We start from the raw sequence: 18,839 nt of genomic DNA, 5'->3' as shown, positions 1-18,839 counted from the left end.
AACAAAGATGAGTTAAAACTCAAGATAAAAAGTTAATATTATTTCTGCATATTAAATGAAAATTTCCAAAACACTAGATCATAAATGAAAAACGTAATAAACAGTGTGTATTTTGACAAGTGCATTAATTATAAATAAACCCTAATTAAACTTTTGTCCATTTATTGCATGACATGATCAAAGATGTAGCATTAACTTGCTCACCACAGGATCATTCAAATTGATTATACTCATTAGTTTCCATACTATAACTTTTGATACAGTACATTTATCTTCACAAAATCTGGCAGACATTCAGTAAACATTAGAAGTCTTTTGAACATAAAAGTTCAGATTTTTTAATGAAGTATTTTTACAAAAGATTTATCCATATATAAAGAGTTTTTATTTTTACTAGTCCAAGTGAAAGTAATTTTCATGTTAAGACTAAAAATACTTTTCTTTTTCTCTAAAATTTCAAATTTTATTTGCATAACCTCTTAAACCTACTAAATAAATTCCAAATGTTTTTCAGTAAAACTTCATAATTTATCTTTTTTTTTTCCTACCATAACACCTTACAAGATTGGTTAACTTGACTGACTTCATAACCACCAAATAAATCTAAATTACCCTTTTTTTGTTACTAGAATGACTTTAAACTGTAACATGAAACTCATTTGTTTATCCTAAATAGCTTTAAACTCATAACAGTATACATCTATTTATACTTATTTTTTATTGTTTTATTGCCCTTTAAACCATTTCTAACTAATATTCATAGCATATAAATTGAAAATCTCATTGAGAACATGCAGCTCACATTATGACATCCAATTACACAATGCATGAATTCTCACAAGCATAATTTCTGAATAATTATTATTATTCTTTATTTTACTTTAGTTTTTATATTTTAGTTACTTACATAATAATAAATAAAGAATACACATGAAAAATTAAAAATACTTACCTGGGTTGCCTTTTATATATATACCTTCAATTGTTGATGACACATGACTAATTTTTATAATGTGGTACTACTATTTAATTAAATAATGTATCAAATAGCAAAATAATCACATGCAAATAGCAGACAATGTCCAATGACTATCTTAGTTTTTCTAGCTTTCTAAATATTCAACAAGTGCTGTTAGAAATTCATCTAAGCTCATTGATGTGTTTCTTGTGGAAATACAATTTGAGCTAAGAACAAAATTGAGAATTTTTTGTAGAGAAACTAATGTAATATAATATGTTTTTGATAAATTAAAATATTGGCTTTTTATGTGTTATAAATAATTTAGTAATAAATGTCTGAGAGAACTGCTTGCAATTTCAGGAAGAGGATCTGACAGGTGGGTTAGACAAGAGAGATCTGATTTTAGGTTTGATGGTTCTGTAAATGAACAAGTTTGAAGACTATAAAAATTATACTTTACTTGAGTGAGAAATTCTGGTTAGCTGTTATTGTCTCCTTCTTTGTATCATATTCATTTCAGAAAAATCACTAGCATGCAGGAATTGAGAACTCACCCTAGACTTGCAATGGTCAATAGCTTGCTTTCCATGGAATGTATGCACATGAACAACAGAACAAACTGAGTAACAGGACTTATAAGCTGATGTACTCAAAGGACTTGAATCAAACTGAGGACTGAATAAACTGAGTACACCATATGAATCCACATCTGCTGTAGCTATTTCAAAATTACTATAGCATCATACTGGGAGAGCATTTTCTACAGCAGCTATGACAAAATCATAGTAATAGGCAGTTCTGAATTACTAACAACTATTCACAAAGTTGCACTAGTTGCATTTCAAACAGCATTTCAAGTATACATGGTAAGAAATGTCAGCAAACCAAGTGCCATATCTGATACAGTTTTACAGTACGGAAGGAAACATTTATATCCTATACGTCATGTCCTATGCTGGAAGTTTCACAACTTGATGCAGTCTCCTTATAGAAGGCAAAGAAGTGAGGTAGCCTTCATTACTGCCAATAGTTAAGACCCTTGGTAGAACTTGGTCTGCTTTAATAGCAGAACTTAAAAAGGAGGTTTCTGGAAGCAATACAGCTGAGAAAAGCAAAAGAAATGCTGAAACTAATGAAAGAAATTAAAATTGCCTTTACTCTCAAGCTTCTCCTATGTCTAATTCCAGTGATTAACAATTTTTCAGTATTTTATCAAAGACAGAATCTTTAACCTACCCAAGATAATTAAAATGCTGTATTTACTGAGAGAACTATTCAGGAAATTAAGATAGCAGAAAATGACAGTGTGAAAGCACTTTCCAGTAGTGTATTTTAAACAATCCAAACAATACACATTATTAATACAATAACATATATTCCCTTGACAAGTTTAAAATCATGAAAATAAATATACTGATAACTTGATTCACAACCTTAATAAAATGCTTTATGATATAATAAATACCTGTTCTTAATAACATATACAGGCCATTTTCACAAAGTATGTATCCTACTGCTGTTGCTGAAGAAAGTGAAGTGCTTGTGGAAAAATTTTAGATGGTTTAAAAATCTGTTAGCTGGTCTTAGAAAACAGTACAGTTTCATGATAAGTGTCAAAGACTAATCACTTCCATAGATGAGCTACACGACTTGTATACAAATTATGCCATTCTGACAAAAGCTGCTTTGCCTTATTTATAAATGGAGTGACACATAAAAATGGTATTAATTGTCCAAAATTGAATAAAAGACAAATTCTGTAGCCATTTGAATGATACTCAACTACATCTGAAGCTCTTACAATTTTACAAAACCACAAATGCTTACACTGACTGCAGTTTAAAACATTGTCATGTTCTGCATTGTATATCACCTTGTTAAACTTTTAATTTTGTCACTTTACTGACAATATGATTTTTGTAAACAAGTTAACTAGAGAAACAAGAAAACAGATGGTTCCACAAATAAAATAGACATGGTATTTTTAAATTAGTAACTTGTTATTTAAAAAAATTACATTTTAATATTTAGATTAGTTATAGTAAACAAACAGCTAATACAAGAATAGAATCATCATGAGACAGCTTAAGAACTACCAAACAGAACTTTTCAAAACTTTTCTTTTCTTTGAAGTGGCCTTCAAAAAGAACAATTTGTACAAATAGGACAATCTACTGTGGTTCTTATTTTCTGATTATTACCTCTGAGTGAGAAACCATGTAGATAATGCAGAAATAGAAAAAATTTAAAGCAGATGTAATTCATTGGAGCATGAAGCAGAGTAGTATCATAGAATTCAGGTGTACTCTAAAATCCAACTACTGCTTTGTTCACAATAAACAGCAAAGTTGCACTGCAGAGATTAAACATCAACTTTTAGTATTATAAGTTTTCAAGCTGGATTGAGGATGGACTCAACTATTACTAATTCCACAAGAACAAGTAACACTCACCACAGTTGGCCTTTTCCCTAGCAATAAATAATTGGCCATTATATCATCATACTTCTTGTTTTTAAGTGAATCTTCCAGCTCATCTTTCATGTAACCAAGGTTGTGAAGAATCTCTGGAAATACAACATTCATAATAAACAAAATAGAAAATTGTAAAAGAAGAAATGTATATAAGTATAACATTTAGGTTCAATATGAAACTTCATTTAAAGTAATCACCATTTAAAAATATAAATACACATGCCTTATACTTAAAATTTGAAAATGTTCTTAGGAAATTACCCCATTTAAGTGCACTGGTTTAAATACAAAATAACTTCTTCAAAAAAATCACTGGTAGTATATAAATATTTCTGTTCTCCCTAAAGGAGAGTCTGTATTGGATCAACAACACAAACCTTAGCTACTGAAAAAAGGAACATGCACATAACAGCCCTTTCAACAACTATGGAATTTACAGCTATCTAAGCAAAACTGTAACAAAAAAAAAAAAGAATACTTCAGAAAACACTGAGCAAAAGATGAATAGTGCTAAGAAAAAAGGTACCCCCTCCTAACTTGTAACTTAAGCTGAATAATCAACTAGCTACATCACAGCATCTCAAACTATAAACAATTAATTTTGTCTGAAATGAGCAAAAAGTGAAAAAGTCATTCAACAAACAGTTGTCAGTGTCTACTGAAATGAAAAGAAAAAAGTGATTCATGAATTGATTTATTTTCAGGGTATTTGTACTTCAGTTGAATGACAATGAAATGAACACAGAAAATAAATATGACTTGTCTAGAAGTTCAAACTCTCATTAGAAGTACTCTGAAACTTTGTGATCAACAATAAAGAAAAATGGCACAGCTGCTCATTTTATTTCTGATTTTATAAATTTTCTTTTAATTATACCTTAATAATTTGCCTACTGCCTGAAAAATTAAATATACTGTTATGGTAAATAACAGATAAAATATAAAGTTTTACTATAAAAAAGTTTGATATTTATTTAGGAGGTTTTGGAGATTACACAAAAGAACAAAATTTTATAATACACAATTAACATCTCTATTTAAACCAATCAGTTGTTGTAAAAGCCACTCTAGACATTTCAATGTAATCCACCTCATCTTCAGGGATGCAAAAAATAGTTACTGTGTGCTACATAAGCACAGAAGCTATGGTCATGTGATTACGAGTTCACAATTAAAAAACACTATCTACATACTTTCTGATTTTTTAACAGTATTATATGCAACGTTCATCTTTATTTGACCCTTTATTTGCTGCTTCTGTATCTCTGCCTACCCCCCCTAAGCACAAAGATTAACAAAGTTTTGCAGATGGCCATTCAAAACATCACATGCAAAATGCTTGTATCATAAGATGTCAATCTCTGATGAAGGGTTAAGATTAAGCTGATGACATGATTTTTCTTTGTAAACTAGTAGTCACACAACCATGACTTTTGTACTTACATAGCACATAATAAGTGTTTTTCACATTCATGAAGATGACATGAAACCACTTTGAAACATGTACAGGGACTTTTACAACTGATTGGTTTAAATAAAAATTTTAATTGTGTATTATAAAGTGTTGTTCATTTGTAGATTCTAATATTATAAATATTACATACATAAACATGCGGTCTGATCAAAAAGTTCTAAAGACTTCTGTTACAGGTTCCAGTACAGAGGCAGTGAGCTTTACTGAGGTGTGTACAAAGTACAATTAGTGATCTACCCCATGAACAAGCCATTTCCCCAGACCTTATATCTGTGTTGTGAAAAACATGTTCAAAGACAGGCATATTTCTTTCCCCTGTTGTAATGTCATAACAAAAATGGACAGAAAAAGAGCAATATGTTTGCATCAAGTTTGTGTGAAAAATGGCAAAGGAGAAACAGAAATCCTCAAAATGTTAGGAACTGCCTTTGGTGATGACTGCTTAAATAAGACTGTCATTTATCAGTAGATAAAATGCTTCCAAGATGATCGGTCAAAGATGATCCATGTTCTTGGGGACCATTGGCATTGTCCAATAATGAAATGGTCACTTAGGTGAAAGAAAAATTTTGAAGTAATTGACAATTAACTATCAGTGAAATTGCTGATGAACTGGACATTTCCTTTGGATTGTGTCAGGTGATTTTAACTAAAAAACTCTGCATGTGTCTAGTGTCTGCAAAATTTGTTTCAAAACTGTTGATGGATGACCAAAATGTTTCACCGTCAACAAGTGTGAAAGGATCTGAAAAGAAGGTTAAAAATGTGTCCTAATTTTATCAATGTCATTAGTATTGGTGATGAGTCATGGGTATATAGTTATGACCCCAAAACAAAACTTCAGTCATACCAGTGGAAGTCTCTATCATTGCCACACCCGAAAAAGGCACAACAGTCTCAATCAAATGTGAAGACAATGTTGATCACGTTTTTTAATGTTCAAGGTATTCTTCATCATGAATTCATACCTCATGGTTAGACAATTAACCAGGCCTTTTATAAAGAGGTCCTAACTCACATGAGGGAGAAAGTTAAAAGAAATTACTAAAAGCTGTGAGAGAAGAGTCACTGGTTTCTTCAACATGAGAATGTGCCTTCATACGCTGTTGTGTCTGTTCAAGAATTTTTAGCAGAAAAAACAATTCCTGGGATACCACAGCCTCTGCATTCTCCAAGTCTTGCCCCATGTGATTTTTTACTGTTCCCAAAAATCAAAATAAGGTTAAAAGGAAAGATATTTAATGGCATTCCAACCATCCATAATAATGTGAAAGTGACTTCCAGCATTACTTCCAAAAATGGCTGGAACATTGGAACAAGTGTGTATCAGCTGGGGGAGATTGCTTTGAAAGGGATAGCATATAATACTGATGTACATACATTATTCTTTGGAATAAAAGTGAAGTCTTAGAACTTTTTGATCACACCTTGTATATACACAAGTCCCTTGAATTTTAACCTTTTAATAACCAAAAGTGTTTTTAATCATAATTTAAAATTAACTTTGCACTCAGCCAGTCAAAAAATGGTTCAATATATTCAGACAAATCTTAAATAAAAATACTAAATTTAGAAAAAAACTGTTGTGTAATGTTTTCTAAAAGTCTGCTACATTTTGTGAAGATATACATACTATAGTAAAAGTTATAGTATGGAAACTATTAAGAGTGCTAAGTGGCTATAGGGTCAGTCAAACCCACCAACCCTATGTTGACAAAGTTAAATATTTAAAACAGTCAAAATACCAACTAAAGTATTTGAATTAAAATATGTTATAAAGGTTAAATTTCAATTACAAGCAATAATTTACATAAAAAAATGTGTAACCACTGGTGTCAAATGTACAAATGATGCAAATAGCCAGCACACCAATCTTTTATACCCCTTAATAGAAAATAACTGATTATTTTAAGAACTGTACTTATCCATCTTTAAATATAATATAAACTTAATTAGTTAACATAATAGAATGCAGTTTTTATTTTCACTAACAATGTAAAAAACAACAACACTATTTTAGTATCTTAAGCACCAAGTTATTCTTATTTTATGAGTCAGCACAGTATTATAATCATTCCTCCATTATGCTAATAACTAATCTTTGTTGGAAAGTAAAAAATAAATTAACTCAATCCAATTACCACCAAGGCAGGATATTTCAAACTCCATAAAGCAAGAAAGTAATATTTTTTTTAATTTTGCACAAAAACGGAGTAGCTTCTCAATGACACCAAATATTCGTTAAAGCATACTGAAATATTGATAAAAGATAAATACAAAATTTTAAATATATTCTGTACTATTTCAATTAACACAGGTTCTAATGTATCTTAGCTTTTTTTTTAATTACATCTATCCTTATGATTATATCTAAGTTAATCACATGTACAACAAATAAGAATAACTTCATATATCTTAATGCTATTGTGAAATAATACATTCTGACTATCATACACTTACATACTTTTGCTTTATTTATTGATAAATTAGAAATGTGTTAAAGTTTGCCAAAAAAATAAACAAATGGATTTGATAATTAATATATTGTGAAATATTTTTTGTAGAAAAAGTAAAGTTCAAATTCTGCAAAATAAGTGTCAGATACCAAGAAGATGTAATGATGCTTATTAATACTACTAGAAACAACATTGTTAGTAAACATGATTGTAAAAACAAACTATAGACAAAGAAAAGAAAGTTTACCTATTCTTCTAGCATCTTGCATATCAAATATAGGTTCAACATACGGTTTCAGTTCCTCATCCTCAAAGCCAATGTTCATCCACTTATCTTTCATTATATTCTGAAAAATGCATAAAATAACTAGTATGAAACATAAAATTGTTGAAAACCAGCTAATAATATCATACTAAATACAATATTAATGTTTGCAAGTATTAAACTCTCTAAACTATCAACTCTTTGGCATTCTCTGCAACAAATCCCTGACTACTTGTGAATCAAAATATTTTCAGTACCTCACAAAACTTCTTTTAAAAAATAACAAACAAATAACTTCTGCCTCACCCACATCAACATTTCTAGACTGAAAAGATTTTATACCATTGAACCATTACTGTGTCACTACAAGTGTTGTTGTGAAAAGTTTCTTTGTGAGACAGTACTTAGTTACCTGACAACATAAAATATTACACAAAAAAGAGAAAGCTTGATATCTTTCTAATGACATAACTGACATTTGAGCAAAAATAATTGTAAAAAAAAAATTGCAAGCTGAACTTTACAAACTCCATCAGTCTGGAAGATCTGATTTTCAAAGGTGTGTGATTGAGTGTTTTACCCTCAATTTAAAACTTCCACATTATTCTCCCATCCACACTTGAACTAACTGGTATGGATCTTCTGTATATAAACACATTTTTCCTTTAAGAGCTGCAGTTAATTTGGCAAACTATAATATTTCATTCAATATTCAAGGTGCTTTACTGATTTTGTTGAAGAATGAAATTGTACAATCATGATAAACTATAAATTGCTCCACCTGACAAGCTTAACTTTATTATCATTTGGACTTCAGTTCTCGTATATTTCATCCTTCAATTATAGTTTGTATTAGAACCAGCCCCACTGAAATGTTTTCAAGACAAGTGAATCATGACAGATGATATTCCACTTCTTTTGCTCCAATATCAAATCCTTAACACAACATTATTGTTTTGTTACAAAGATACTTTCTTAAAAGTTATAAAACAGATATGTTAAATCAGTCTTTTAATACTCTTTTTAATTCTTTATTTGGCACATAAATGTTTACAAAACCATTTTCTTATCCAGTTAAAATGAAAATACTCAGAGTGGCCTTTACATACATAGCTAATCATCAAATAAATTAAATATGACAATTACATTAAATCTAATTCCCAGGAAACTCACACATTACTCAAATGAGTTAGATGAAGTTTTAAAAAATTAAATTAAATAAGGTAAATAACCATGAAATGTTAAAAACATACTTAGATTGAACAAACATAAGCAAAACTGATTAATCTGATAGATCAAACACTATAACTTACTTCTAAATAAGCTCTTTTTGTTGGGTTTAAAACTAAGAATTTTTTTAATAAGTTTTCACAGTCTGTGGTCATGTAGAATGGTATTCTGTATTTTCCACGCAACACCCTTTCTCGAAGCTCCTACAAAAAATCAGTTTTTTTTGTTTTTACAGTTTTAACTGACCACGATATTCTGGCAATATAATCCTAGGGATTAATAATAAAAGGTTATTTTGAAGGAACATGAAAAACAAAAATGAAATAGTTTTAATGAAAAAACAAATTCCCTATTATATTACATAAAGCAAAAAAGCTATTATACAGTGAAGAAGCTTAACTTCAACTAGCCATGCTGATTAACAATACTGTCAAACTTCACATAACTTTAATAAAAAAAAAAATGATGAATTTTAATTCCTTATAAAAGTGCACCTAATATCTTAAGACTTCTAGTTGTGGGCTTTCAAGTACAACAATAAAAGTTAACATTTTCCTAAACTGAAAATGTATTTTCAACTATACTTACCTTCACTGTCACTTATAGCTATTAATCAAGGGTTTCATCTTTGCCTATCCATACATTAGTGTGATTTTTTCTTGCTTACTCCAGTCTTTTGTATTCCAATCAATTGTTCTTGGTAATTAACGTTTTGCAACACTATGTATCTACACCAATATGCCCTCTATCCTGGTATTGTAAAAAAACCACCAAATTGTAGCTCTTTTTCATGATTGATACCACTCCAGTTTCTAACATCAGTTCTTAGTGGTAAGGTAGGGCAAGAGAATATAAATGGAGATGAATATTATTTGGTAATACATTTTCAATTTAGGAAGACATTAACTTCCAAAATATACTAACCTCTGCTGCCACTTATAGCTAGAATCCCATATTGAGAAAGTGGAAGAGTCAATGAAGGCACTATCTGCACAAATTATAGGTGTACCCAGGTGAGAGAACTCTGCTATATCAACAACAGGTATGCTATTCATTCTACACTTAGTTCCTGAATCAAAATAGAATTCTATATGAGTGATCATCACTGCAGGCCAGTCCAAATCAGAGAGCCAAAATTCCACTACAAGGAGTTGATTTAATGGGTCTTGGTTCCAATATACCACACTGGTGGCTAGGTCAATTGGACCACCACAACATTAAATATTGATATACTTGTGACTGGATCCCAACCTGTAGCCACAGAGTGTGATGTGTTAAAAAACCAACAGAATCACGAAAAGAAAGTAAGCAACACTGAGACAAACAAACCATATCCTCCACCTGAATAAACCTGAAAAACAGCACCCCAAAGCTTGGTGATAGTGGTGGGTTTGGCATTTTATGGCACAAAGCCACTGGGTAAAAATTTAAAGTAAAGTAAAAGTATTAAAATTTGTAAAAAAGAAATCAAGGTAAAACAAAACAAAGTTAAATTTTTGAATTAAAATTTAAATAGCATCAAATCTAATTTTTATATCTAGTTTACAGCAGTAAGAGAGAAATTACAGTAATACCAGTTTTAAAGAACTTTCTGTAGCATAATTTTAATTATTATAACTCACCAGGATAACTAACGGGTAAGTTCAAACATCAGCATTAGTCACCTGAAGTTGGCCTTTCCAGTCCTGGTGTCGAGTTATTTGACATTATGATGACCATTTTCCAATTTCATATCAAACTAGTTTTACTTCACAAAGGAATAATAAAAAAGATTTAATTTATGTATTACAAGCTTAAATAGTGTTAAATAGGGCCAATGACCTTTAAAAAACTAAAAAAATTTGTAAGGTGGACAGTGTCACCATCACCGATGACACTGTTCAATGTTAAGGGTAAACCTTGGGATAAAACATGTCTAAAATGGTGCCATAGTTAAGAGTCATAACGACAGCAAGACAGTAAAATGTGGCTTATTGTGACCTCAGTGTCACACAAACAACACATTGATGCATCAGTCCCAGATAAAAGAAAACAATGAGTTAAAAAACTGTGACCAATATGTAGTCAAGCAAGGACAACTTCCTCTTTCTGATTCTTATGAAAACAAGACCCCCAAAGTCCAATATAGGGTTTTATTTGGAAAAGCTTGTTCTGATGTTGCTCACTCCAAGTCGACTGCCAATTGGCACAGAGCTGAGCCTTGAATAAAGGAACATGTATGGAACAGGCACAGCAGTGATAGTACTAGAGCAGACAGGCTTAGCTGTGGTGTCAGTGAGCTCATTACCATGTATACCAACAAAATAACTGGATAGAAGAAGATGTTGAAAGAAAAATTGGACAGTCAGTTTTGAAAATCAGCAAAAATAGGTTGAGAACTGACTTGAAACTGTTCCAGGGCTAACAGAGAGCTAAGTGAATCAGTAGAAATAGTACAGTTCATGTACTGCATAGCTTCTACGTGATCAAGGGCAAGAGAAATGGTGTACAATTTGGCAGTGAACACAGGAACTGTAGAGGGGATTCTGTGTGCAACAACTGAATCACAGAAAACAATGGCAGAGCCCACAGAGTCATCTCATTTCAAACAATCTGTATAAATGGGAATGGAAAGACAGTCAAAAAGATGTTCAGCAAAAAGAAAGCAAAACTTATAATCAAGAGTATCTGCCTATTTCAGATGACTCAAAGAAAGGTCACATTTGGGGATAGTAATTAGCCATGGTAGGATGAACTGATCTGAGGATACCGCTATGTCATCCAAAGACAGACCTAATTCATTCAACTACACCTGGAGACGAAGGCTAAAAGGAACAGTGGAAGACCATCTATTATGAAAAAGTGTGGCCCACTGAGGAAATAAAACACAACCCCATGTGGGATGCTGTGGTAAAGATCAAAGTATTGAAGCATACATTAAAAACAGTTGCAAATGACAAAGGTGTAGCGTGGTTTCATGGGGCTCAGTGTATAAAATCTGATCTAAAGGAGTGCAGAAAGCCCCTGTGCAGAGCTAAAGCCTCTGATGGTGAAGAGGGTCCAACACATCGTGGACCTGAAGTCGTGGCAAAGTCACAGACCAGAGTGAATAAGGGCACAATAGATTTTGTGCATGGAACATCAATCTGCCCCCAAAATGTGGAAGAGAGGACATGAAGGACATTCATTGCCCTTACACACTTGACATGTAGATGTGTAGAATAAAGGTCAGCTTACAGTCAAATATAAGTCCAAGAACTTTGCCGAAGGGACGATGGAAAGCACAGCTTCACCAATACAGAGTTCAAGATCAGGGGGAATACCCTGTTGACAACAAAAGCACATGTTAGAGAGAGAAAGGTTGAAACCATTTGCTGTGGTCCACATCAGTAAGTGATTGAGAGCAGTCTGTAACTGCCATTCAATATACCTCATATTTGATGTCTCACATGAGATGTGAAAATCGTCGACACAGAGACCATTTGTAACTATAGTTGTCCACTGATGCCATTAATCTCTATAATGAAAAGTGTGACACTCAAGACACAGTCCTGAGGGATTCCAAGTTCCTATGGGAAAGAACATGAATGTGTCAAACCCACATGGACCTAGAATTGCCAAATGATTAAAAAATGTTTAACAAACATCAGTAAATTGCCATGCAACCCATACGAGTGGAGGTCTCACAAGATGTTGTTGTTTGAGAAAGGTTTCCCTGACTGATGTTTCAAGTCGAATCAGGTGGTACATGGTGAAGCAACGTCTTTGGAACCCACACTGAGTGGGTGAGAGGAGGTTGTTTGATTTGAGGAACCAATAAAGACGAGCATTAACCATCCTCTCTAAAATCTTACAGAGATAGCTTGTCAAAGCAATTGGATGGTAGTTCAAAGGAATCTTGGGATCCTTCCCAGGTTTAGGAAAAGGGAGTACAATAGCACGATGCCAATCATCGGGAAAAACATTCTCCTGCCAGATCTGGTTAAAATTAATCAAAAGAATAGCAAGAGAGAGATGGTGCACCATCTTGTAATGAATATCATCAGGTCCAACTGATATACTGCCAGACTGATAAAGAGCAAGTTCAAGTTCCACCAGTGTAAGGGGGTGATTATAGTTATAGAGATGATCATCCTAAAAGGAAAGAGGAGATTGTTCTGCCCATGTTTTGATGACTAAGGAGATGGAGATGAAGTAGAAGTGACAGAAACATGAGAAAAGCTTTTGTAGAGAGTATTGATGATGCTCTGGGTATCAGCAACTTTCTGGCTCTCAGAGAACAAGATTGAAAAGGGGAGGTAGAAGTATATTGGCCACTAACCTTTTGAATTTTGTCCCACATGACTTTGGAAATGGTGGTATAAGAAATACAAGAGGTGTATTTAATCCAAGATTCCTTCTGGCTTTGACGTCTGCCCTGTCGAGCATGTGCATGGACCTGCTGAAATGCAATGTGGTTTAAAAGTGTGGGATATCTATGAAAGGCATCCCAAGCCTGTTCTTGAACTTAATCTTGTCATATGGCAGTCAGGATTCCAACAAGAATGAGGATAATGTCAAGATTTTAGGAATACACTGAGTAGCTCATTGGAGAACAAAGTTACTGCTGCCACACAGTCATCTATCAATGGCTCACACATGATGGAAGGTCAAGTCCTGAGAGATTGGTAAAAGAAGGGTAACTTCCATCAAGGGCCCTGGGTCAGATGGCATCGACCACAGCCAGTCTCTCTCAAAATGAGGAAAATTATAACTGCCCCATGGACTACCATCAATTCTCCAAGAAAAGTAAGTGAAAAGTGAAGGGGAGCAGATAGAAAGAACTATAGCAGTAAAAGACTGACAAGGTGCATGAAATAAGTATAAGAACAAGTTTTGAAGAAAGACAGGTTGTGGTCCAAGAGCATATGCTCTATAGTACAACCCCTCCCATCAATACTAGTACCACCCCAAAGAGGATTATAACCATTAAAATCCCCCAGTAGTAAAAATGAGGATGGTAACTACTCAATGAGAGCATCAAGGTCTGACTGATTATAGATCTCTTCAGGAGGCAGGTAAAGAGAACAAATAGTGATGGTACAACCCAAGGAAACATGAATGGCTATAGCCTCCAAAGGTGTATAAAGTGACAAGGATAGGGTGGTTACATGTTGATCAACCAGCAATGTCACCCCAACATGCACTCATACATCATGACCTGTCGTTTCTATACAAGGAAAACTGCCGAAGGGTAACTGTATCAGCAGGTTTCAGAAATGTTTCCTGTAAGGAGAGGCATACAGGATGGTAAGAATCATTTAAATCCTTAATGTCATCTAAATTTGATTGAAAACCTCGACAGTTCAACTGGATCAGAGTGGCCATTGTAATTTATGTGGAGGAGAATGTGGCAGGGAGATATTCTGACTACGACTATGTTTTTTTCTTTATTGGACAAAGATCTATCAACCTCAATGGATCCTGCCCTGGGTCAAGTAGGCAGAACTGTGTACGTGGATAAAGATTACAATGACTGAGGGTGTGAATGAATGATCGATTTAGTTTTTGGGGCTGCAGAAGAGGATGGACCCAATGAAACATTTAAACCTTATGGAAGTGAAACTGAGCAGTCATTGGAAGGAGCAGTAGGGACAGAAATGGAAGTAGACACAGATGCATCAACTTTTTTAATTATGGAGGGCACAAAATTCTTAAAATGTTTTGCAAATGACTCTGTTGGAGGCATGGAAAGATCCATCTGCACTCCCACTGTGGTAGTGGAATGGAGTGCAGCAGCATATGTCCGAGATATGGGACAATAATTTCTGAGCCTGTAAGCAGGTGATATTATTAACAGTCTTTAAGCATTGCACCTCTTTCTCTTCTACCCTATTAGGGCAAGAAATAAATGGACAAATAAGATATTTTAGCAGACAAGTAACAGTTGTTAAGTGGCAGTGGAGGTAAGTATGATTTGGAAGTGTACATTATTAAACTATATCTACATATTAAACACATGACAAAATCATTGTCTTTAAAAACTATTAAGCTACATTTTATTTTCCAGATTAATGTATTTCATGATGACTGTTCATTCTGTTGTTTCTGTTCTTCAAAGGATATTTAAATTTAATTTAAATTTTTGCTCTTCTTTTATTTATAATTATCTATACAATATATGAAAAATTATTTAAAAATTTGATTTAGCACTTAAAAAGAACACACTAAATCATGATGCAATAAAATAAATACAAAAATGCAAACTGATGATCCTGGAGAGGTGATTTCCTTCTAAAGCTGTCACCAGGATGTATCACTTAAATTTGTAGAGAGGGATTTCTAATTAATTGTTAAAAACCAATTTCAGAAACATATTCAAATAGTTGATAATTGGTATGATAATCTTTAAATTTTGAAGTTTACCTTTAAATTTGCACCATCAAAAGGAAGTGAACCACTGACTAGTGTGTAGAGGATTACTCCAAGGCTCCACACATCAACTTCTGGGCCATCATACTTTTTTCCTACAAAAGAAGAAAAAGCTCATATTAACTTTTTCTGTAGCATTAGAATATTTTTTACTAGCCATATGAAAAGCTTTGTAATTACACTGGATGGGCAATGAAGCCCAGTCAGGGTTATGAGCTCTGATATTTTGCAAAATGCTCTAAGGAGAGCAGTTTGTAACAAATTAAATGCATTTCAAATATTACATTTACAAATGAAGTGTTTTCCTACAAATAAGCACTACATTTATGATACTTAATAATGTTTTTATGTAAGTCTTCAAATAAAATAAAACCAAATGTGGTCTATTACATTGATGCTGAACAGTAGGTATTGTTAGAATGTGTATTCAGAAACTATTAAAACTAATGATACATCTGTAGATAAGTACGATTCTCTTCACTCCACAAAAATACTGACTGTTTCAATAATATACACCATGTTTTGCAGGTTGTCAAATCATTACCAGCAGTCAAAGCTTTAAATTTTCCTTAACTTGTTCATGAGTTGTAATCTAGACTTAGGTTATTTTTTTTCCAGTCCCAGAAAAGAGCATATAATAGTTAAAATACAAGTTTCTTTTGAGAAAATTACTTATAAGACAAAGATATATTTAGTCAAATGCATGATGATGCAATTATCTTTCATTACTTCAATTATTCAGAAATTCTGCTCAGTCAGCCAGTTATTTCTAAGCAAGTTACACATACAGTAAAGGACTCATTCAAATTTACTTTTTAAACAACTATCTTGCACAAATACTTAGATATATATTCATACTCTTACTATTAAATTTATCTTAAATATATTGTTTTATAACAGAAGTTTGTAACTTAGTACAGCAGGTGGCTTGATTACAAGATCCAATTCAATTTGGTAATGCAATCTCTCACTGTTGAGAGGCTAATGGATCTTTCGGTGGAGTTGCAATGGGAAAAGTGCTTGATCTATATTGATGATGCCTTAGTGTTTGGCTATATTGAAGTCTGCAACCAGAACCTAAAAATGGTATCCCAGCAAATAAAAAGAGTCCAAGTGGAAAAGAAAATCAGGATAATCTGCATTCACATACATGGAACTAGAATTTCTTGACCATATTGCAGGTAGAGATGGAATATTCACAAATCCTGAAAATACAGCAGTGGTGTAAAATTTACCTTAGCCTATGACCAATCTAAAAGACTGCAGTTTCCTAGGTTTTGCTTTTTACTATCTATGGTTTGTGATCAACTTATCTGAGATTATAACACCATTATCACCTCTCAATAAAGTTTAAGCAAGCTTTGGTTGGAGTAAGAAATGTGGACAACATTTTCACAACAGGATTTTCGGATATCAACTCCAGTGGCAGTGAGATTGAAGTGTTATTGCAGTTTCAGGTTGTAGCAAAACATGTAATTGCATATATCAATAGTACACTCACAGCTCCTGAATAAATGACTCCTGGTAGTTGTAGTCTTCATGAAACAATCTTGATCCTCTTGTTATAGGCAGGTAAACATGCAGTTTTGACAATTTTTTAAAGTAACATTCAAAATTCAATTAAACTACTTTATTATCACTGTATACAAATAAACTTGGCATCCAAATGCAGCTAATAAATCAAGTTTTAATATTATTTAGATTCGTGATTTTCTAAGGAATATTTTTAAAAACACTTAATCTCATACAAGAATATCGACATTTGCTCTTTAGGTCTTCCCTTTTCTCTCATTTATTTACCACCCTTCCAAGAACAACAAAATTGATGTAAGTTACTCATTATAATAAAGATATTTCTTAGAAAAAACAATTTTTACAGCTTTCAATTTTATTTGGTTACAGTGCCATGAAATAGAAAATCATACCCACATACCACATCCACCTGTCATCAATTACCAACAATTCTCGCTGATGCCTTATTCCATATTATTTGTAACCAAAATAATGTCAATGTTGTGATATATTAAATGACATATTATGTTGCTTTCTGTACATGTAATTGTCTATTTTCTTGAATCACACTGGTAAGTTTACTTGAGTTTTAAAGGCTCTTATCATAGATAGAATGTCAGATAGTTATGAGAATTATAGGATACCGCTCTTTTGCATATCATTATTCTGTGTCCTTAGTGCATTGTGCAATTAGATAAAAACATTATTTAGTGTAATTGTACCATTAAGAATATAAAAATCTTAAGTATCATTGACAATTAACAGCCAAAAAAAAACAAAAAAACACCCAGATAAGTACTATATTTCTAATCTTTAAATTTTAGTTACATTTATAATAATAAATAAATAATACACATGAAAAAAACACACTAGGTTCAGCAAGGTTATATTTGGTAGTACAATGAAATATTAATGATAATAAAAATTCTTCATTAGGTAATCTCACATGCAGCTCATGCATTATGTAATTTGATACAAGAACTTGTGCTGCACATCCACTAAGTGATTTACAACTTGTGTGGAAAAATTAATTGTCAGACACAGTTCAAAGAGCAATAAAACAATGAAATTATGTATAAATAGATGTATACTATTAAAAGCTTTAAACTACTGAGGATAAATAAACAATTGTAGTTTCATGTTACAATTTGGAGTCTATCTTGAAAGACAAAATTAAAGTTTTAATGAAAAAAAGATGTTTGATATTTATTTGGGAGGTTTTAGAGATTACATAACTTTCAGAAGAAAATTTATTTTTAATTGAAAGATGAAAATCACTTTCCACTTGAAGCAGTCAATTCTTTGACTGCATATGTTCAGAAATAATCTTTAGTCAAATTACTTCATTAAATATTCTGATTTTTTTTGTCTACCAAACACTTGTGATGCTTGTGGAAAGCTTACAATATTTTGTGAAGTCACACAAAATATTAAAATTACAGTATTGAAACTCTAAAGACCAATTTGGGGTGAAGCCTGAAGCAAATGAGTTATTTGCCTGTATGAGTGTGTGCTTGCATCGTTTTAAGAAGATTAATGTGTAATTCATTGTTAAAGGATTTTTTTTAATATATATTCTGTTTTCTTTGTTAAAGGTTTGTGTCATTTGTAACAAGGGCAAGAGCAAACTAACATATTCCTTTACCAAAGCACATATACAGAGTGTAATGATTTTAAATTAAAATTATTTGTTTCTTTGAAGGTAAATCTCAAGTAAGTGACACAGACAGACAAAAAGTCTGGTAATTGAAAATTTACATTCAAAATTTATTGGGTATTACAAGTATATGCAGTTTTAACACAAGCTGTGGTCAAAAAAATTAATTTTATTCTATCTCCATTGTTCTTTTGACATTCTACTGAAATCACACTCATTCTGCCCATGGGATACATGACTGTAATGTTGCATGTTGTACAAAATAGAGCAGTATCCTTAAATTATAAGGCAGGTAGTATCTTTTTGTTATAACCTCTCCTGTGCTTAGAGAAGAATGACAACTCACCTGAAATTACATGTGAAATAAAGAATGTTTAATTTAATCATTACATAATATTGCAGAAGTTAAATGAAATAAAA

At 32.3% G+C, this 18,839-nt stretch overlaps 1 protein-coding gene across 11 annotated transcripts in view; it reads right to left on the bottom strand.

The window, feature by feature from the left end:
* LOC143256160 (MAP/microtubule affinity-regulating kinase 3-like) overlaps positions 1–18,839 on the bottom strand; it is a 121,387-nt gene that overhangs the window by 55,017 nt on the left and 47,531 nt on the right. For all 11 annotated transcript variants that reach the window (XM_076513056.1, XM_076512975.1, XM_076513050.1 and 8 more), the window contains 4 exons: positions 15,245–15,345; positions 8,944–9,063; positions 7,613–7,712; positions 3,415–3,527 (listed from right to left, as the gene is read on the bottom strand). In XM_076513056.1, coding sequence (XP_076369171.1) covers positions 3,415–3,527; positions 7,613–7,712; positions 8,944–9,063; positions 15,245–15,345 — 434 coding nt within the window. The remainder of the gene's footprint in view (positions 1–3,414; positions 3,528–7,612; positions 7,713–8,943; positions 9,064–15,244; positions 15,346–18,839) is intronic.

This window comes from Tachypleus tridentatus, chromosome 1, assembly GCF_004210375.1.
Source record: "Tachypleus tridentatus isolate NWPU-2018 chromosome 1, ASM421037v1, whole genome shotgun sequence".
In the NCBI taxonomy this organism is placed as follows: domain Eukaryota; kingdom Metazoa; phylum Arthropoda; class Merostomata; order Xiphosura; family Limulidae; genus Tachypleus; species Tachypleus tridentatus.
Note: the sequence above shows the minus strand (reverse complement) of the source record. Positions and strands in the feature narration are given on the sequence as shown.